Source organism: Rhinolophus sinicus, chromosome 4 (assembly GCF_057876585.1).
Source record: "Rhinolophus sinicus isolate RSI-liver-muscle chromosome 4, RSI-T2T, whole genome shotgun sequence".
In the NCBI taxonomy this organism is placed as follows: domain Eukaryota; kingdom Metazoa; phylum Chordata; class Mammalia; order Chiroptera; family Rhinolophidae; genus Rhinolophus; species Rhinolophus sinicus.
In genome coordinates, this window is record NC_142504.1 from 51,650,276 (window position 1) to 51,672,369 (window position 22,094).

Here is a 22,094-nt window from a genome sequence, read left to right on the forward strand (position 1 = left end):
TTCTGCTGCGTGAGGGTTGACCGCTTAGATGTGGTTTGCCCTTTGGCCTCTATGTGCCTGTAAAGAATCCCCTCTGAGTGTGTCACTTGTAGGTCAAACCCGGTAGTACTCTGTCTTGGTCTGGAGTTGGCCGCTGGGTATGTTGAATCTTGTGCCTCTTAAGCTGGGCACTGGTAGGGCAATTACAGAACAAAGCAAATCACCAAGCACAACAATAACAACAAGGAAAAAGTCAAATACATTCACATGTAAAAAAACAATCGACAACCCCCACTCGACACAAGCAAAGATGTCAGAAATATAAAGACAAATCAAAACAGAACAAAAACAAACAAACAAAACAAAAAAAAATAGCGCCAGTTGTAGCTTAAGCCCACCAAGTAATCTCCAGGTTGTTCTCTGCTATAGCACAGAGTCCCCACTTGACACAGGCAAAGATGTCAGAAATATAAAGACAAATCAAAACAGAACAAAAACAAACAAACAAAAACAAACAAACAAACAAAAAACAAACAAACAAACAAACAAAAACCACAGCGCCAGTTGTGGCTTAAGCCCACCAAGTAATCTCCAGGTTGTTCTCTGCTATAGCACAGAGTCCCCACTCGACACAGGCAAAGATGTCAAAAATATAAAGACAAATCAAAACAGAACAAAAACAAACAAACAAAAAACAAACAAACAAACAACAAACAAAAAAACAAAAAAACACAGCGCCAGTTGTGGCTTAAGCCCACCAAGTAATCTCCAGGTTGTTCTCTGCTGTAGCACAGAGTCCTCACTAGACACAGGCAAAGATGTCAAAAATATAAAGACAAATCAACACAGAACAAAAAAAAGACAGCGCCAGTTGTGGCTTAAGCCCACCAAATAATCTCCAGGTTGTTCTCTGCTATAGCACAGAGTCCCCACTCGACACAGGCAAAGATGTCAAAAATATAAAGACAAATCAAAACAGAACAAAAACAAACAAACAAACAAACAAAAAAACAAACAAACAAACAAAACAAAAAAACACAGCGCCAGTTGTGGCTTAAGCCCACCAAGTAATCTCCAGGTTGTTCTCTGCTGTAGTACAGAGTCCTCACTCGACACAGGCAAAGATGTCAAAAATATAAAGACAAATCAACACAGAACAAAAAAAAAACAGCGCCAGTTGTGGCTTAAGCCCACCAAGTAATCTCCAGGTTGTTCTCTGCTGTAGTACAGAGTCCTCACTCGACACAGGCAAAGATGTCAAAAATATAAAGACAAATCAAAACAGAACAAAAAAAAAAAAAAGACAGCGCCAGTTGTGGCTTAAGCCCACCAAGTAATCCCCTGCGTATTGTGCAGGTAGAGCCGGTCACCTGATGCCCAGAGTGACTCTGAGGCTGCAGCTTTAGATGCGTGGGGCTGAGGGGTCTGGACAGTAGGTTTTACAAAGTCAGTGCAGTTTCTGCCCTTGCCGGCACATATGCACACCGAGAATAGCACCACCAGCCCTGTGTCCAGCTCTCCTGAGTGTTAGGGCACCTCTTCCCTGTGTGTGTGTGTGGCCAGCAGGGAATTCCTCAGCTGCTGAAAGCTGAGTGCTGTATCTGCCACTTACTGCTGATCCCTGGGAGTGCCTCCGCCGATGTAATTGCCCCGCCCTAGGCAGGCCAGAAAGGGTGGGGGCTGGGGATGGAAAGAGGGGTCTTCTCTTTCCCAGCCCAGCTGTGTCACACCCCACCCACAGGCCAGAAACGGTGGTATCTGGGGGTGGATGAGTCTTCTGTCTCCTAGTCCAGGGCAAACCACACTCTTCTCAGCCTCTTCCCTGGGCTAGAGCCAGCGGCCAGTCTTCCCTTAGCCCAAACCCCAAGGCTCCTCTGTAATCTGACACTGCTCTTCAGCTCAGGAGCCAGTTCAAGTCTCTGGAAGGGTGGGGGTAGGATTGGAAGAGCGGGGGGAGGGGCCCAGGTATGGAGTTTAATAGCCTCAAATGCTAGATATCCTCCCTCTGCGGGGGGCGGAGAGGTCTGCTGTGGGACGCAAAGTAGAGTCCGCCACCTGGCTTTTGTGTTCTCTCTTTTGTCCTGGGAACCCCTGCGTCTCTGCAGCTGGGGATGTGTTTGCCCCGCTCTAGGCTGGCTAGAAAGGGTGGGGGCTGGGGATGGAAGGAGGGGTCTTCTCTTTCCCAGCCCCGCTGTCTTAACACTCTTCCCGCAGGCCAGAAAAGGTGGTGGCTGGGGGCGGAAGATTCCCAGCTCCTAGCCTCCTCCCTGGGCCCGCCTGTCTTCCCGGAGCCGGGGCTCCAAGGCGCCTCTGTAATCTGCCGCTGCTCCTTAGTGCAGGGGCTAGATCAAGTCTCTAGAAAGGCGGGGGTAGGGTCGGAAAAGCGGGGGAAGGTGCCCAGGCACGGAGTCTGTGTTCCTTGTCCGGCCCAAGGACCAACTGAGGTTATTAGCTGAAGTTAATGCTGGATACGCTGCCCCTGCAGCGGGAGAGGTCCGCTGTGGGACGCAGGGCAAAACGCCCACCTCCTGGCTTCCGGGCTCTCCTCCGTCCTGGGATAACCTGCGTATCTGTAGCCGTGGGTGTGGGCTGGAATTTCACAGGCACAGGTGCGGAGCAGATTTCCACAACCCAAGGTTGGGGGCCGAATTTCTACCGCCACAGGTGTGGACCGCGATTCCAACCCGCGTCCCCACCGCCGCCGCAGGTGCGGCGCGTCTCCGCTCTGCTCCCTTCCTTCTTCCCCTGCTCGCCCAATTTTTCCCCACCTGCAAGAAATCCCTGCGCGAGTCTCTTCGCTGTTCTGCGTGATGAGCAGAGAGTCCTTTGATGGGTTATAAGCTTCCCGTTTCTGATAAGATCCGACGGAGAACTCAAAAAGTGCAGGAAGGTAATTCTTATCAAAAGAAAAAAAGGGTGTCTTTGGGAGGAAGGTCATTTGAATGTACTCCACTTCTTTTATGAAAGCCATAATGTCTCTCTATCTGTTTGTATGTTCATGTGTGTATATGTGTTATAGACATATGGTATTTTTCTACCTATGGATGATATTACTAATTTGTAAAATATCTTCATTTAATTGCTTTAAAAACAAACAAGCACTTATATTAATTAAGGATTGGGTATTCTGAAATTCTGAAAAATATAGAAACTAACCCAAATATGTTTCAGGTTCATGTGATTTAGGAAAAATATTCAGAAATAGAGCTAGTTTAAGTTTTTTGGTTTAATTAAAACAGACATGTTTTTAAAGTTGTCAGTATTAAAATATTTTTATTTTATTTGGTTTACAAAAATAAGTTCATGTTATCTCTGTCACAAAATTTGTCAGCAAGCAAAATAGCTTGGGATAATAATTGACTTTGATGTGTCATGGAGTTTACCTGAGTGACCTAAACATAATTGTTAAGCATTAATAAACTAAATAGATACAAGTAAAATAGACATTTAGATGTAACTTTTTAGCAATAATTATGTTATATATACTTAAAATGGTTTCCTTAAATCTTTTGGTAACTTGAAAACTTAGAGTTTTACAAAGTTAATGATGAAAATTATTGACTATCTAGATCATTTCTGATGAGACAAGTAAAGAGTTAACAGGAGTGAGCTTGTGAGCTAGTCAGAAGAAGCTTAAAAATTAACCACTTGGCTCTGAATCCTCAGGCTAGCACTGCACCTGAAGCTGACAAGCACCTTACATCCATCATAGGTGGGAACAGAACAGTTCCCAATGACAACAGCAACCCCCTGCAAGCTGACATCCATCACAGATGGGAACAGGACAGTTCCCAGGAGAAGACAATTGTAACGGCAGCCCGCCTACAAGCTGACAATCACCCTACATCCTGCTTAGAAAAATATATAACTTGAGCTGAACAGAAACCCGCCACAGCTGTCCCTATCTGGCTTTGACCTTGCTAAACTCCCTTTGCCAGTATTTTTCTTCCAAATAGAATTCTGTATTTTTCTCTGCCAAACTGTCTTTTTTTTTTTTTTTTAATTTATTGGGGTGACAATTGTTAGTAAAATTACATAGATTTCAGGTGTACAATTCTGTATTACATCATCTATAAATCCCATTGTGTGTTCACCACCCATCTGCCAAACTTTCAATAAACCTTTACTTGCTCTCCCACTTTGTAGTCTTGTGAATGGTTTCATGTTCTGCGAATCACCAGGGGTTAATTCTATGCCAATACAATTTCCAAATAAGATAAAATACTGAAACATTAATTGCTAAATAAGTCTAAATTTGCCTACTTTTGGTTTCTGATTTCAGACAAACTAAAAGATAAATTTGGATATTTAAATAATTATTGGTTGTACTTTATTGAGGAAGCATATGTTTCCAAAAATTATGATGTATATTTGCCAGTAAAAGAATGTATGTTTCTAGAGGTTAATAAATGAAGTCATAAATTGCCAACCTAAAAGAGTACTTATTGCTTATCTTTCAGTTTTAACTAGAAGTTAAGGTTTCCAAGGGTTAAGAATTCTGATTAACATGCAAGTTTTCAGTAACAAACAAACAAAAAAAAGTATAAGGAATGGAATGGAAATACATTTTGTTGAAGTAAAAGAACGTAATTGTTCCCTAAAGTGAGGCAAAGTGAAAAAGGACAAATAGGACAAAATCTGAATTGTAAAAAAGTTGTAGAAGGTTTATGAAAAGGAATCTTGAGAAAGGAAATTTTATGTCTTGTCAAGCTAAATAAGATTTAAATAAATGACTTTAAATATCAAAAGTAAGCTGATGCAAAATTGAGAGTTTGGTTCTCTACCTCTCTTTTAAAAGGACAAAGTTTTCTTGTACTGGTAGTGTGCTTCTGATAAGACATTGTGCAAGTTTTCTGACTAGAAAACAAGGATTCTGTGTTTTATCAAAAATAATTTTGTATGTTTTAGTTGTCTTAATTAGCCCTTGATTACTTAAGAAAACTGAATCTTCTTGTTGCTGAAAAATGGGTTCTTGTATCGCCCCAGGAAGGAATTCAAGGACACACCAAATAAGCCAAGCAAACAAAGCCATGAAAGTAGAGGACTTATTGAAAGACAGGAAGAGAGCACATTCCCAAAACAGTGGAAGTGGGCAGGCTAAGGGAAAAACAACAACCCCCAAAAACAAAGAGGCTTAGCATATTATTAGAATGAGGGCATATTCAAGATTCAGGGGTGGCATTATGGGCATTCCCCAGGTGGATCCTTACTGACTACTCCTTCCCATCAGGAAGTGGGATTCCCTTGTCCTTATTTGGCCCGTGTCAAAACTGTGATGGTGACACAAGGCGTGGAGATTTTTTTCCTGCCCATAATGCTAATAGTATTATAATCTATAACAGTTAGCTGAAGTTCCCCTTGAGAGGCAAGATGGCGTCCGGAGTCACCAAAATCTAGTTCTGGCCTGTCTGGTAGCTGCACCTTTTTTAAAGAATGATTTCATCTTCTCCCTCCTTTGTTTTCCAGCACTTCCTCCTTCCTTTCCTCTCCTCTCCTTCCCTGTGGCCCTATTCTTTCTGCCTATGGTAACAGTCTCAAGAGTAAGAGCTAAAATTTCACTAACAATTACGTGACTTTCTGTATTTGTCTTTGAAATCTATTCTCTCTTTGGTTAAATGGATGATAATGAAGTATTGTTTCATAATTATCTGTGATCTAAACCTTTTGATTTGACAAACTTTCCAAAATCCAAATTTTAAATAGTATTTTGTAACCTGAAATAACTTTCAGAATTTCCAAAAAGTGCCCTTGGAATATTGCAAAGAGTCTTTCTCCTTATAAAAGAGATTAAACTGATTAGGAGTATTTGGTATGTTAAATTGCATGGGAAACACTGTCAAATAAGTGATGATAAATTTCTAGGGTATATTGTGTGGCTAAACAACAGCTGTAAATTGAATGAATAGTTGGAGCTGTCGGAAACCCAAGATGCCTTCTTGGTTCTTTCCAGTTCCCTGGTAAACTCCATTTTTAGTTTTCGCATTCCTTCATCTACCATAGTGCATTTAAGCTGGACGTCATTCCATTGCCACTTAGTATGGGTTATCAGTATGTTCTTGTTGTTGTACATGGTCTGACAATTAAGTTCGCAAACTCATCCTAGAAAAAGTGCTACATACCTCATTGCTGAATATCACTATGGTCACCTTTGAAGTACTCCTTTTGGGAAACTATGCACTGATGCCAGTGTCTAGTCCATTCTTCAAAGCAATTTTGGAACTCGTTTTCTGGATTGACCATCTGTCATGCAGGAGACCCTGCTCGTTGCGCCATGTGTCATGCAGGAGATCCTGCCGACTACGCCATGTGTCATGCGGGGCGTCCGGTGGGGTCTCTGCTCCCACTCCCTACATAAGAACGCAGGACATGGTGAGGCCAAAAAGGAACACCCACGGAGCCATAGGTAGGGGAGTCATACCACTATCCTCTCGCTGGCAGCTGGGTTGGAGAAACAGGAAACAGGAGCCACACAATTCTCAACCCTCACTGCGCCGCTTGCAGGCTCAGCCACCATCTTCTTACTAGCCCCCCATTTTTTTTTGCTAGAGTAGCCACGGCAGTTATATTAGTGGCCAATGGCTCACTGGTTACAGCTGACGGCCAACTAGCCACAGCTGATGGTCATCCAATCACAGTCGATAGCCATTTTACTACCTGAGCCAGCACCTTTCTATGTGAGGCCGAGAGCCTGGAAACTGCTCTCTGGGGCTCTGTCCCCACACCATCAGCACTGTCGTATTACCCTTGATGTCCTGAATGTCATCAAAATGTCTTCTTTTCAATATTTCCTTTATCTTCAGGTAAAGAAAGAAGTCACTGGGGGCCAGATAAGGTGAGCAGGGAGGGTGTTCCAATGCAGTTATTTGTTTACTGGCTGAAAACTCCCTCACAGACAGTGCCATGTGAGCTAGTACATTGTTGTGATGTAAGAGCCATGAATTGCTGGCAAAAAGTTCAGGTCGTCTAACTTTTTCATGCAGCCTTTTCAGCACTTCCAAATAGTAAACTTGGTTAACTGTTTGTCCAGTTGGTACAAATTCATAATGAATAATCCCTCTGATATCAAAAAAGTTAGCAACATCATTGCAACAAGTTTGTGAAGTTAATTGTCAGACCTCACTATGTTTCAAACCTCAACATTCAAACTTTTTGCAATCAGTAGTAATAATTTTAAAAAACCTAATGTCACCTATTGCCTTGATGTCTTGATTATTAGTAAATGTTTCTGCTCATTTGAGAATTGATTGAAACTTTTTTTGTATCAGTGATGTCTCCTCTTAAATAGCAAAAACATTCATTATATGAACAATTTGTGTGAAACATGTGCATGAACATTTGTGGCACCTGCTAAACTCTCCCTGTAGGTACCTGCACAATCATTTTGGGTTAACAAGAAAAGTCTTGTTTAAAAAAGATTTCCAGCTGCTGCACATAGGTTAGGATATAGGAAGCAACTATAGGATCCTTTGTAGACAGGATCCCCATCCCCAGAGTGGACCAAACAGATAAGCAGAATTACCTGCAGGAGGATTTCTGACAGGAGCTTACCCTATCAAGGACGTTATGCAGGGCACATATTAAGCCTATACTTTGCCACCTGGTATTTTGAAAGGAATGTCATATATTTCCTATAACTGCTGTTCCCCCAAACTTAGGCTGTCAGTATATTGACCCTCGGGTTCAACCCAATAGTTGGCATTGAGAAAGTCTCCTAAAGAGGAAAGTCTGTGGCACCTATGTTGTCAACATGAGCCCAAAAGAAACTTTAGGTTACCCAGATGTTTATCAGATGGTTTTCAGGGGTGGGGTGGTTATAGGGAGGGAAATGATCACAGGGGAAGCATGGCTAAAATGAAAAGTCAGCAGGTTAATTTGTAATCAAAATGTTTGACTAAGCTACAGCAGAAAGATGCCCAGTCTAGTGTAAACAGGTGGAAATAGCGAATAAAATAACTCATAGATTTTTATTTCAGCAATTTTTAATTTAGCTGAAAACTAAGAGAAATAACTATCTAGAAAAGGAAAGCAAAACAGGAAGTTGAGGTCCTAGGTGTGAGCATGACTAAAGCAGAAAGGATTCATTGGAGTATTAGAATGGAGAATAAGACGTCATAGGTGGCGTTGGGATTGTGACATCCGCATATGTCCACACACTATGGGGTTGAGAATCAAGGATTAAACTTCCATATTATAGTTAGCTGCAACTACTTGTATACTGCTGGAAATAAAGATGGCTTATCTGATTTCTGAAATGGGACTATAAACATTTCCCCCTGTCCGAGTGGATAGAGTCCCAGGGGTAAGGGGACTCTAAGCAGCTGGAAGAAGATACATGGAGCTGAAGGCAAAGTTGACATGTTTTATTCACAGGCTTTCTGGACACAGCCAGGGGTTTCTCACTGCTGAACACAGCTGGACATTCTCAGGTTACAACCCACAGCCAGTGGCAGCAGCCTCATTCCTCATCAGCCCCCTTCCTCAGCAGCCCACAGTAGCCGCCCCCATGTCTTAGCAGCCAGCGTCATAAAATAGCCAGACCTTTTTATACCATGCCAAGACAAAGGTGGCTCACAGCCAAGGTGCTTACATAAGAATAGTTACAGTAACATCTTCAGGATGGACGGTGCCTGTGCAACATTCCATCTTATTGGAGTGGCGAGTCGCCGGTCAGGGCCACCAGATGGCTGGGGGGGAAGCCTGACAAACTTTATTGTCCCTACACCCCCTCAACTGACTTAGTGATAGGAGCAAAGATGCTTGCCACCTGTAGGAAGTCTATGTGGACAAAAAGTCATTGGTGAGTGACTCAGGTCCCAGAATGGTGCTGTTCTTGATACGGATTTAGATTTTCAGCTGTCTAACTGAAAATAGGAAATCTAAGCTGAGAAGTTAACATACAACTTGTCTGGTACCCTAATAACAGTGGGGCCAAGCAAAGGCATGTAGGACATCACCATGCAGGTATGTTTCCACAGTCTTATTCCAGGGACTCACACAAAAAGCAATCCCTGCTAAGGATTAGCTCACAGTCAAAAGTTACAAATACCAACAGAACAAGAATCATCAGGAAGGACAGTCAGTGGATTCAATAAATTGGGTGAACTGGTATCTTAAGACTAAAAGAAAGAAAGTAGAGCAAGCTAAAAAGGATGTTAAGTATAAAGGACAGAATTCATACCCCAAGAAAAGTTTGTGTTTTAAAAGTTACTTTAAAAAATGCCACTGGTATGAACTCTACAAATGACATAATAAAATACAAAAGAAATACACATCAAGGTTGTAAAAAACAGAGATAAAGTCCAGATGGGGGGAGACTAGGGAGACATGAAAACTACATAAATGCCATGTGGGACTCTGGATTGGATCCTGGACCAAAAAAAGGACATTCACGGGAAACTGAAAAGATCTGTATGAGGTCTATAGAGTGGTTAAGCATGGTATCAGTGCTAGCTTCCTGATTGCCAGGATAATTGTACTATGGTTATGAAAGATGCTAACCTTGAGGGAAGTTAAGGGAAAGGGTGTATGGGAGAGCTTGTGTACTATTTTCAGAAACTTCTTTCTAAGTCTAAAATTATTTCTAAACAGGAAGGAAGGAAAGAAGGAAGGAAGGAAGGACGGAAGGAAGGAAGGTTGGAGGGAAGGAAGAGAAGGAGGGAGGGAGGAAGGAAAGAAGAAAGGAAGAGAAGAAAGAAGGAAGGAAGGTTGGAGGGAAGGGAGGGAGGGAGGGAGGAAAGAAAGAAAGGAAAGAAGGGAGGGAGGGAGGAAGAGAGGAAGGGGAGAAAGTAAGAAGGAAGGAAAGAAGGAAGGGAGGGAGGGAGGAAGGAAGGAAAGAAGGAAGGGGCATGCAGAAGTTGGAGGGACTTTCGAGAGCCTTCGGCTCTCATCTGTGGGGTGTACATTTCATACTGTAAATCATGAGGAGCCCTGGAAGGAGTCCCGCCTGGGAGAGAGCTGATGAAATCCGCACTTAGGCGAGCCTAAGTGTTTCCCCCTGCGGCTTGGGGGACTGAGACAGGGAGGAGACAGCTGAAGGAGGAGGGGAAACAGACCTGCATTGCCCCTTCAGCGTAGGGGCAGGACAGGGGACTGTTTTCCAGCTGACTGCTCTGGTAACCGCTGTTGTAACAGCTGCCAGGTCTGCGCGCTGGGGGCGGGGAGCCTGGAGGGGCGGTCCCCACGTGGGGAGGGCCTGGGGGCAGGACACGTTGGCTCCTCCCCGTTCGGTGGCCATAACGGCCCGGATCCCCTGTACTCTAGCATGACCTGCGCCGGCGGAAAGGGCAGCAGGAGTCCGCCGCCCTCCGCCTTGCCTGCGGGGTGCCCAGGTATTCGGACTTGGCGGAGCTCAACACATAAAGGCCATCGACCTCGGCAGGAGGGCTGATTTAGATCCTGGGGAGTTGTTTTCTCCTAGTCTTTAAAGATCCCAATCTAGTTTAGAGGAGTCTCTGTTTTGTGTAGCTTGTTGGAAAACCCACACTTTGCTTGCCTGGTTGTTCGGAGTCACCCTTTGTTTCACACGAGTGTCTGGAGTGTCTGCTGTCACACACGCAGACCACACTTTCAACGTCCCTGAGGCCGTGGAATAGGGCATTTGGTCCTCACTGATTTAACACCTGTGGAAAATTTATGATGTGCTACAGAACACACTCGCGGCCTTGTTCTAGAAATTAAATCTCCTTGGAGAGGGACCCAAGAAAGATCCATGAGCATGTTCATAGGCAGTTAACGTGTGCGATGCAAATAGCACACTCCACAATACTCCAGAAAACAATCACAACTATTTTTAAGAAAGTGTAACTCCTAACATTCTTACCTTGCTTCAGGATTCTTGGGAGAGTAAGAAGTTTGGCTGTAAGCCCTTAGCCAAGCCCCGCATGAAGAGTCCCTTTGGTGACATTGGTGCCTCTCCAGTATAGGGCACAGTGCATAATCCAGTACTGCTGAAGGAACATTTCTACGGTACAGTAAGATGCTGCTTGAATGCATAAACAGAAAAACATTATTAAAATTTCCTCTGAAATGTTTTCTATTTTTCTTCCCTTTTTCATGTGATAGTGGATAAATGGCAGGCAAAAAGCGAGAAATCCAGTTACAGGTGGGCATGACATAGCAACAGTTCTTTACATGGTGCATTGGCATTTGAACAGCTTTTACAGCACCTTCCTTTTTCAGGCAGTCATCAATAACCAAAGCCTGTGGGATGAGATGTTGCAGAACAAAGGCCTAACAGGTACTGGGGCTCCCCTGTTGTCCAGCCAGCTGCAGTTTGGCCCAGGACACTTCATAGCACCCCAAAGCAGAGCACAGCTCCCCACTTCTAGCGTAATACCCTGCTATATCTTTGCCCTTGTCCCTGCCCCAGCACTGGGTCAAGCTGCTATTCTAGAACCTTTGACACTGCTCTTTCACAATATCTTCTTCTAGTGATCGATGTTTACCAAGCCTGGTGTGGACCATGCAAAGCCATGCAAACTTTATTCAGAAAATTGAAAAATGAGCTGAACGAAGACGAAATTCTGCATTTTGTTGTAGTAAGGATTTCATTTCTATTAAACTGTTGCTTTAAGTGTTGAAGTATTCTCTTTAAGGATGGTTTTAATTTAAACAACCTGTCAACTCTTCTAAATGGACAATATTTACTTGGTAGTTTTACTACATATTTAGTTTTACCTGGTCTGAGAATGATTGTGATTTTTATCCCATTCCTATTACGTTGAGTTGAGCGACCATGGTTGTGAATGTTAGAAAAGTATAAAAATAGAATCTATTGACACATTTCTTTTCACCTGACAATATAGTCAGTGTGTGTCTCTTAGAATAAGGGCTGCAAGTACTGTTTACTGGTGAGCATTGAGAAAGACTCTGGACATTTACCCAGTTTTCCAGTGGTAGTGATTTCCCTCACTTATTTGCCATGCAAATGTGACAGGGATTAAAATGTTACAGCCAAGCTCATTGGACCCCACTGTATTGTTTATTCAATTTTTCTGCATTAAGCTGTCAACTAGTTAGAGCTTTGTTATCCAATATGGTGGCCGCTAGGTACAAGTAGTTTTTGAGCACTGAAATGTGGCTGGTATGACTGAGGAACTGAATTTTGATTTTTAATTAATTTAAATTTAAAAACTGATTCTCAATTCAGTTATTATAAATTTTCTAAAGTTGTTTGAGAAAACTTGGGTATGTGAATCTACTTTTTTTACTGTAAATATTATGAACTCAAATTAGAGATCAATTATTTATGATTAAAATTTAGCCCACAAATTGAGATGTACTCTAAGTATAAAATGCATACTGGATTTTGAAGGCTTAGTATGAAAAAAAGTGAACTATCTTAATAATGTTTTCATTAATCACATGTTGAAATGATCATATTTTGGATATACTGAATTAAGGAAAATATATTATTACATTATTTTCACCTGTTACTTTGTTTTCATTTTTAAATGTGGTTATTATAAAATTTAAAAGTATAAGTGTGGCTCACATTTTGTTTTGATTGGACAGAAACATGTCCAAACCAGCTAGACCTAAGATGCAGAAGCAGATAAGTGATTACATATCTTTACTCCTTACCCCTAACATGCAGAACACGTGATGCAAATATGAAGCCTCAAGCTACTGCACGCTCTCAGGCCTTCCAGGATGCCTTCCAACCCAGACCTTGGGATGAAATTGCTTAGTGACCTTAACTTGTGTTTGACTGTCCATCCTTTTCCACAGACACATTGTTTACAGGACTTCTTTTCCTTAGTTCAACGTTACAAATAAGTAGTCTAAAGCTTAGAAACTTACCTCTTATTATTTTTTCTCTTCAAGAGAGTAGGTGGTAAAGAAAAAAATACCCAAAAACTAAAGAACCAACAAAGAAAAAAGTTTTTTTAAAAAAGAGACAGAGAGTAAATGGCTATCCACAATTGTTAACCTAATTTCAGAGGACAGAGAATGGGGCTTAAAGGGGATTGCCACATGCAATAGACAATGGGTAGGTGTAAGAAGTTAAAGGACATCAAAAGGATCTAACAGCTGGCAAATGGATCACAGACAATCAAGGATCATCAGAAAATTCTTATGAACCCTAGTGGCCGTCTGGACGTGGTAGGAGTGCAAGTTCATGGGCTAGTGGTCATGAGGAAACTCCAGTGTCTAAAAGGAAATTGAGGGTCAATCGGGAGAGACTGACAACAAGGCAGACCCCCTGCTCACCTGTCAGGCTAGCTGGAGGGGAACTTGAGCAGAGGAAGCCAAAGCAAGAAGTCCTTAGGTGATGAGAAAGTGTAACTTGATGCTGTGTTTCCAGGTGGTCTAGAGTCATCATATTTCTCCTTGTTTACAGGGCCTGAGTAGGAACCAACGTGGGGTATGTGTGGAGTGGGCAGGTGGTGGAGGCTGACAAGTGGGTATGGAAGGGAACAGACTACATAACTGTTGGGCTCCTATCTCAGCACCGTGCAGAGCTGTGTGAGGATAGGGTCTCAACAGTGCTTCCTCCCCAAACCCAGAGGCCTCTGTCTGTGTCCTCCCAGCACTACCTGCGCCACACAAAATTCCTCAGCCTACTTCATGAGGTATCAGGTCCACGACTGTGTCTATCCCACTGGGATGTATTAGTATTCTTTCCAAAATATGTCCAATCTATAATAACTAGCATCTGTTGAATTTAACAAAAAAATTTGTGTGTTGTCTCTGAATGGTTTCTCTTCTGCTATGTTTGAATGCCCCCAACAATAGTACATTCACATAGACAGATACTGTTTTTATGATATGACTTATTTATAAATGGGAAGAACGTTTATACTATGTATAGTTTCCAACCCTTCATTGTGAGCAACGGGTGCGGGCCCTCTACTGGCTATTTTGCTTTCTGCAGTTAGCTTAGGAAAGGGACCCTTTCTGAACTTGTAAATTTAAATCCAAAATTAAAACCTGTAAGATTGATTACCTATTTAAATCATCCTAAGCTGAATGGTCAGTATAAAAGTTTTCCTGTTATGTGCTCTTTTGAAAGACTTGAAGACCTGTGCTAACATTGAAACTATACGTATAAAAATTCAGTAAATATAATTTATTGCAGTTCTTTTATATTATTAAACGTTTTACTTGTTAGTACTTTATTATGATATAGGCATTGTAATGATGATACCTAGACTACTTTTAAATTTAATCTTTGACTTCTGTCCATTAATATTATAGATTTGTTTCTTTCAGCCCCTTCCTTTTTTCTTTTCTGAAAGCTTTACAATCTTCGAAGGAAGGAAGGAAGGAAGGAAGGAAGGAAGGAAGGAAGGAAGGAAGGAAGGAAGGAAAAAAGGAAGGAAGGAAGGAAAGAAAGAAGGAAATGATCTCAACTTCAATATGCTTTAAAAAAAAAATTATAACATCGGACTGAGGGGCCCTTTCCCCTTACCATCCTTGGCAGTGATTGAGGAACTTGCAGAAATCCCAGTTTGAAAACAGTTGCCTTAGGTTGCGAAAAACAGCTCTTATAGAAGCCCCTACCAATGACCTCCTCCTGACAGCTGGCCCAAGGGATGCTCTGTTAATATGGAGGAACACATTATTTAATACACAGTTTTTGTTTGTTTGTTTGTTTTTAAAAATCAATTTAGGACAACTTGAAATTTGTGAGAAAACTCTAAGAAAATTACAAACATAAAAATTAAAGACTTTGAGATTTGACCAACCAGTGTTTGGAAGTATTTAGTAAGCTCCTTTTTATGTATAACCCTATCACTGATGCCGGGGAGGGTGACATGCAAAGGTGAATATGACCTATCTGTGCGCACGGGTGTCCTTCTAACAAAGGCGATGAGATAGGCCCATGTGACAGTCGTACAGTACTGAAAGGGGCCATAGGTGACCTGAGAGAGGTGCAGTAAGTTCTGTCTGGAGTGGAGGTGATTGGCAACAGAAGGAAGAAAGATGACTTCTTAGAGAAAGGACACTTGAGCTGGGTTGGAAAAGAAGCAGGTAAGGAGTGAGGAAAGCCTGCGTGGTGTCTAGCAAACCACGAGGAGATGAGTTCAGCTGCAGGTTGGGTTCACCTTTATAGGTGAACAGTCAGACATCAGGTTTCAGCCAAATGACGCAGGCCTGACTTGCCAGGGTACGCAATTTGAGCCTTAAAACATGACTTACTAAGAGAATGTTGTAGTAAACGTAAAAATATAAAATATATGTATCTCTGTGCTTTTTGTACATAGTGTATCTAATGACTTGGACATAGTTTCACTTATTATTCTTTGAAATTGTTTTTTTCAGGCAGAAGCCGACAGCGTTGTGACTTTGCAGTCATTTAGAGACAAATGTGAACCAATTTTTCTCTTTAGTGTTGTAAGTACAATATTTATCATCTCAAATGTATTATCAGATTCTAATTTACAGTTAGAGAAAAGTAGCATTGTAAAATTGCCATGGAACTCCTCTGATGATAGTAACTATAGATTTTTTGGCTTATCTAGTAATAGATTTCATAACCTGACCTCTAGCAGCTGATAATGGATTGAGAGATTAGACCACCACACACTGAGTTGATCAGGGAAAAGAAAAACAAGATGGGTTTACCTTTCTTAGGAAATAATCAGAGAATTTGTATGATGAATTATTATTTACAGGAGTGAAAAGCTGGAAATTTCTTAGATTCCCAGTAGGAGAGAATTGATAAGTATTCATGTATATCAATACAAGGAAATATCTGTATGATCACTATTTTGTAATAATTATTGTGTTTACTTTGTATTTATAAATGCATAGAACAAAGACAGAAAATATATTCAACAAAATGTCAGTAGCAGTTTTTCATGTTTGGGGGAAGGATGCATAGTTTAAGTTTTCTTCTTTATACTTTTCTATATTTTCCCAATATTCTGTAATGAACACACAGAAAAACATAGTAAGTGCTTTTTCTAAAAGGAGAATTACAGTTAAGTGCTAGTCACAGAGAGTAGCTGCTCCAGAGCTGGAGAACTGGGATAGTAGGGAGAGGCTTCACAGAGAGGGCTAGGACTGCTCCTCTGCTGCTGGATAATTCTTTGTCATTTTGATATTAGAAATAGTGACTTAAAAACACTTCTTGGGTATAACTCTTTGCTTCTGTTGAATAATACTCTTGCAACTATTTCAAAGACCTGAATTACTGGGTTAATTGAATAAAAAAATTGCATTGTAGACCTGGACATGTAGGATTTGATGTCTTAGATGAGGGGTCATCCAGCTTTTTGAGTAAAAGCCAGAGAGTAAGTATTTCAGCTTTGCCAAAATATTGGCTCCGTGTTAGGTCATAGTGTGCTGACCCCTAGCCTAGAGGTAATGTAGGGAACCAGAATGAGCAATGGCACATGGCAGAAATGGGTTGATGGGACACTGAGGAGGCTGGCAGCAGTGGCAGCAGTTAGGAGCATGGGACTGAGGAAGAAAGTCTGGGGAGGTAGAGTCGAGCTCTAGGATAGCCGTCACCCTGCCAAATCAGTCAGGTCTCATCAGTACACACCCACCCTCCTTAAATGGACCATCCCATCGTATTCTCTTATCTGCAATCAATTCTCAAAGTGTAAGTCCACCCTTCCTCCCAGCCATGCAGGCTTCATGCTTCTAACCCTCAGAATTTTCTTTTTCTGACCCAGTCCTCAGTTCTCCCCCATCTCTCAAAGCCTTTCACTGTGTGACATCTGGAATTGATGTAAGCGATTGGTCAGTTTCCTAAGATCTTTCTTTACCTGTGGCTCTGAGCTTTTGTTCCACTTCCTTACTTTCCTTAAATCTGGCTCCTTACGTAAGGCATTTTCTCTGCTCCCCAGAAGTGGTGACTCTTTTCTCAGATTGTTTCTCAAGGCCAGGAGTAGAATTGAACTGATGTTTCCTTTACTTCTTACTCCAAAAACTTTCTTTGCTTTGCTTACTGGAGGTCCACACTATTTGACAAAACCTCCTCTCCCCCACTTTACTCCTATTTTTACTGGCCTTTGAATGAATTCTGTAGATGATTGAAGACTTTGGCACATGGCTTGAAGTCTTCCTTTCAAACCCAAGTCCTGCCATTACCCTGGGACTTCAGTATCCATATCTGTAACCCACCCACTATCCTGGCCTGGCCTCTCAATTCTTTTTTTTTTTTTTTTGTCACATAATATTTTATTTACTGACCTCTCTGAAACTTGTCAAAATTCATATGATTAATGGAACTTTCCATATTAAAATGTTGCTCAACACGACAAATTCCTAACAAAAAATATTTCAATGTAGGAATCAACGTGTGAGCATTACATTTAGGTGGTAATATTCAGGTTACAAATATAAGATAAATATCAAATAATATCATACTTTAGGTTTAACAGAAAACCTAAGTTGTGACAGTCATGCTTAACACCTTGGTGAAGCAGAGAGAAATGGACAGGGAGGTCAAAGAGGTATGCAAAGATTTAACAGTTCACATAATTCTGAGAAACTGTAGCTGGGAAATATGTGGCAAATATTTTTGTAATATGTTGGTTTCAGTCCATCAGTGATCATTCTGTTCATGCATTTAAGGTCACTGCAGTTGTTTTGACTGAAAACTAGATTCAAAGTAAGTCTGCTCAAAAAGCTAATAATACTATGAATCCTTTATGTTTAAAATTATAGTTTAAATTTAGAAAGTTTAAGGTAAAGCATACTTGTTTTCCCAATTCCTTTTGGATACAATCTGGAACTACACTACTGAACATAATCAGCTATATTGCTGTGCAGTTAATTCTAGTTACTGTATTTTGTATTTGTTGGTCATCAACAGTACAAATTTTATGCTCTAAAAGAAATCCATTAATCCAGCACAAATGGCTGTATTGAATTTTCTTTTAAAGATGGATAAACTAAACTTAAGGAAGTAGTATAGGCTTTTCTTGACATCTCATTTTCAATTACTAATACAAATTTACCAAAAGAAATAACTATATATTTTGCCCAACATCAAATAATCTGCAAAGTTTCCAAGATAGATGCATTTCTTGTCCAATTTCCAAAGATAAATAAAGGTTTTCTAACTGAAAGCATTTACATTCCTAGCTCTCTAAAGTAAACATTAAAAAACAAAGTGCAAGAAATGATCTCAGGGCTTCTGAATAGCCCACTCAGTTACATAATGTATTTTCTGTCCCAACACTTTCTCAAATTCAAAAGATATTTACTACCTAAGAATATGGCAAGCAGTCTTCATTTCAAACCGTTCAGTCTATTTCCATGGTGACACTGCCATGAGATTCCTTGGCTACCATACCTCACCATAGTTGACTCTGGGATTTCTCAATCTTTGCATCTTCAGCTTGGTCTGTTCCATACACCAAACCAACTAAATCATCTGTTACTTTAATACACAAACTTCCACCAGCATGCCTATATATGAGAACCACACGTGCCCTCATAGGGTCGGCGAGGTAGAGTTTCTGGGCCATGTGACTGAACTCCCAGGCCTGGTACTGCGGCCTCGAGGACCAGGGCCGAATGGGAGAGGGATGCACCATGGGACCAAGGCAGCACATCCAGGCCCACCCACCTACCTACCTGCTACCCCTGGCCTCTCAATTATTTTATATATATATATAATTAGTTTCAGGTGTACAAAGCAATATAATAGACATTTATACCCCTCACAAAGTGATAACTCCACTACCCCAATCTGCTATCCCTCTGATATCATATGTAGCTGTTCCAGTTCCACTGACTCTATTGCCTATGCTGTACTCCACGTCCTGTAACTATATATATATATATAACTATATATATAAAACTATATATATATATACATATATATAATATTATAGTCGACATTCAGTATTATTCAGCTTCAGCTTCAGGTGTACAGTGCAGTGGTCAGATACTTGACCTCCTAACTTCCAATGAGCTTTTCTCCCAGTGCACCTCCTCCGACTATTCCTGCAGTTATGCCTCAGACTTTATCACTTACTGCTTCATATCCATTATCATTCATGTAAGAATGATCTGTAACCACAAAGCCACCATCAAGCCCATTGCTTGTTTTTTCAAATATTCCCACAGTGGCTCTGTGTATTGGTCAGCATTCTTAGCTGACAACAATTTCATCCAGCAAGTTTCAGACAGGAAGGGCTTTTTCAAGGGACATTAGAAAGCTCACAGAATCGTTGGAAAGTTCCTTTTAGTGGGAAGTGGTAGAGAGTGTCAGGTTTCGTTTAAACCTTTCTCAACTGGATCCTTCTCATTGACCTTTGAACATGACTAAGTTTTTCCAAATAAAAAATAATAGTGTTTGATATCATGTTCCTCACCAGCTACCAACCATCTCTCTCCTTTACTTCACAGCTAAATTTCTCAAAGGAGATTTTACATTTATTTTTACCCCATTTTTTCTCATCACATTAACTTCACATCCATTCAGTCTAACTTTTGTCTGATTATTCCACCAAATTTGCTGTTGCCAGTTATAAACAATTACTATCCTTGTTAAATAAAATGGATATTTTAGGTCTTCACATACTGTGACTCTGAAATGTACTGAATAGAGAGACCATATCTTCCTCCTTTTTGAAACATTTGCTTCATTTGGCTTTTGTGTTGTCATATAGCACCCTAACCGTTTGTCCCTACCATCCTTTCCTTAAGGAAAGAGGGTTGCGGGGTTGTCCCTCTTAGGGGTTGAGTTTTATAGGTTTCCTCTCTTGGTCCCAGTATGCTGGGTCTGCGGTCAAAGACGAGTAAGATTCCTCAAGGGAGGAACGACTTAAGCCAGACGGGACCCCAGGGACCCCCATGAGCTAATGTGAAACTAGGAGGGATGCCCCTCCTCCAATGCTTTCTGGAAGCTGCTGACGCATGCTTCCGATGTCCGGCACCCTATTGTGCTAAGGAACATTAACTGAGCGAACTTATCTTGCTTCCAGCTTAGCTCATGAGGTAATTGCTCTGAGAAACCTACTCCCCCAGGGGTTGTACACACCACACCTTGATCATGTGGGGACAGCATGCACAGGTTGCTTTGGGACAATATGATTGGGTATTGGAAATATACTAATTGTATCAGTGGTGTGAGAGTCTTGCAGACCCTGCCCAGAATCATGTGATGCCTATTGTAAAACAACAATAAATACCCACGACTACCCGATTCGGGGCTCCAGTCCCTTGAGGCTGTGAGTCCCTTGGTCCTCTGTGGTTTCTTTGCATTCAGTGTCTCTTGTCTCTTTATTTCTATAATAGAATTTAGCCCTTGCCGCCTCCCTCACTTTCCCCACTGCTTGTGTTGTGCAGGACGCAACACTTTTGTATCTTGGTTTTTCTTTCGCTGTCCTAGATGCAGGTTCATCGTTCTTTATGCAGCTAGTAAACACTGACTTTATCATGCCATATACTTTCCTTAGAACATTTCCTCCACATACAGTTTCAGTAGTCACCTTTTATGTATCAATAACTCGTTTATATCTTCAGCTAAATCCTACTCTTTGAGCTCCAGATTTGTGTATCCAGATGGTGTCTTGACATTTTCTCTTGGTTTTCTCAAGGGCATCTCACAATGAGCTGGTCTAACAGCAGACCCCCACCCCCTATCCAGGAGATTGATTTTCTAGTGTTGCCTCATTTGGTGGATAACATCTTAATTTATCCAGTTTCTCAAGCCAGAACAAAAAAGTCATCTTAGCAACTTCTGTTTACATCATACCCAATCCACAACAGACCTTGAACCTATCAATTTTTCCACTTAAGTCTTTCTCACACTCATCTGCTTCTTTACATTCTTTCCAACTACATCACTACTGCCATAGACGGAGCAACCATCTCTCTCATCTTTACTTCTACAATAGTATTTAATTTGTATACAGACATCTTCTCCTGCTCCCCTGCTAACCCTTTCTCCACATGGTAGGTGAAATGACCATTATAAACAATGGTTCTAATCATAGTGACTGCCTCTGTTTTAACATTGCAAAGGCTTCCCACTGCACTCAGGATAAAGGCATCCTTCATGACTACTGAGCTCTGCACTCCTGGTCCCCCCCCCCCCCCAGCTATGGGCTTTATCTCAGACCAAGAACCCACCCCTCACGTTCTTGGCTGGCTTTCTCATTTGCCATATTCCTGTCTGTCCATAGAACCCTTGCATCTCTATTCCTTTTGCCTCGCTAGAATGCTCTTTCTTCTCTTTTTTGCCTAGTTATCTTTTACCCATCCTTCATATTTTAAACCAAGAATCACTTCCTGATATTGATAAGTTCCTTCGCCAATCTCCTTGATCAGGACAAATTCTTACAGATGCTCCCAGTTCTTTATTCCTCTCTTGATGCACCTATCATGGTTGTTATTTCACAAGTATTTTTGTTATCGTTGTTGTTGTTTAGGTAATATAATTAGGTCAGGTATTAATATTCCATACCAGCATGCATGTGCAGTGCTAGTAAACAGGTGTTTAATAAATATGTGTTGAAATACAGTCAAAAGGTACATAATGTCAAAAATAATTAGGAGGGTGATGTTGGTAGGCCTCAACAGAAACATCAAAATGTCACATAGAGAAGGCCTGTCTTTAGTTCTAGGAGGATAGACAGATTGGAAGCAGGACTCAAAGAGCTAGGTTTACCAAATTGAGACATACTTTCACATCATGAGATTATTTTAAAATGGCTAATTACAATTGCTAAAAAAAGGAAGGGTGTGGGTGTGGATATGGGGAGTGGTGACTTAGTCCAGTTGAAAGTGTTAGCTCTTGACTTATCCTGAAAATAAAAGTCTCCATTATACTTTGTTTTCTCTTATAGAATGGCAAAATTATTGCAAAGATTAATGGTGCAAATGCACCACTTGTTAGTAAAAAAATTATTAATTTGATCAATGAGGAGAGGAAAATTGCAGCAGGTGAACTGGTTCGCCCTCAGGTAACACTTTGGATTACTGTCTTATTTTTAAAAAATGCATTACGTCTCTTTTGTTGTTTTCCTAAAACATTTTCACTAATTTTAGAACTATCTGTCTAAGTGGTGCAGAGTTTCTGGGAAGTATTTTGTCAATATGAATCAGAGGCCTTAACAAGCACATGTGTCCTTTGAGCAATTATACTCCCAATAATTTTCCCTAAGAAGATAATGAGACAAATATAGAAAGGGATGCTTATT

At 41.1% G+C, this 22,094-nt stretch overlaps 1 protein-coding gene, 1 long non-coding RNA gene and 1 pseudogene across 7 annotated transcripts in view; 2 read left to right on the plus strand and 1 right to left on the minus strand.

Moving 5' to 3' along the window:
* Nucleotides 1-4,117, plus strand: part of LOC109433756 (uncharacterized) — a 29,268-nt gene extending 25,151 nt beyond the window's left edge. For 5 of the 6 annotated variants that reach the window (XR_016021089.1, XR_016021090.1, XR_016021091.1 and 2 more), the window contains one exon: nucleotides 3,646-4,117. This is a non-coding gene — a long non-coding RNA (uncharacterized LOC109433756). Of the gene's footprint in view, nucleotides 1-2,869; nucleotides 2,947-3,645 lie in introns of those variants that run through there. The other variant, XR_016021094.1, reaches the window with a different exon arrangement.
* A 6,101-nt stretch (nucleotides 4,118-10,218) lies between these two features.
* The window catches only part of NME8 (NME/NM23 family member 8), a 46,257-nt gene continuing 34,381 nt past the window's right edge, over nucleotides 10,219-22,094 (plus strand). Inside the window, exons 1-7 of the mRNA XM_019710257.3 lie at nucleotides 10,219-10,307; nucleotides 10,809-10,944; nucleotides 11,041-11,080; nucleotides 11,158-11,215; nucleotides 11,410-11,516; nucleotides 15,247-15,318; nucleotides 21,741-21,857. Of these exons, the coding sequence (XP_019565816.2) occupies nucleotides 11,048-11,080; nucleotides 11,158-11,215; nucleotides 11,410-11,516; nucleotides 15,247-15,318; nucleotides 21,741-21,857 (387 nt within the window). The 5' untranslated portion in view covers nucleotides 10,219-10,307; nucleotides 10,809-10,944; nucleotides 11,041-11,047. The remainder of the gene's footprint in view (nucleotides 10,308-10,808; nucleotides 10,945-11,040; nucleotides 11,081-11,157; nucleotides 11,216-11,409; nucleotides 11,517-15,246; nucleotides 15,319-21,740; nucleotides 21,858-22,094) is intronic.
* Nucleotides 18,186-18,479, minus strand: LOC109433732 (signal recognition particle 9 kDa protein pseudogene; annotated as a pseudogene).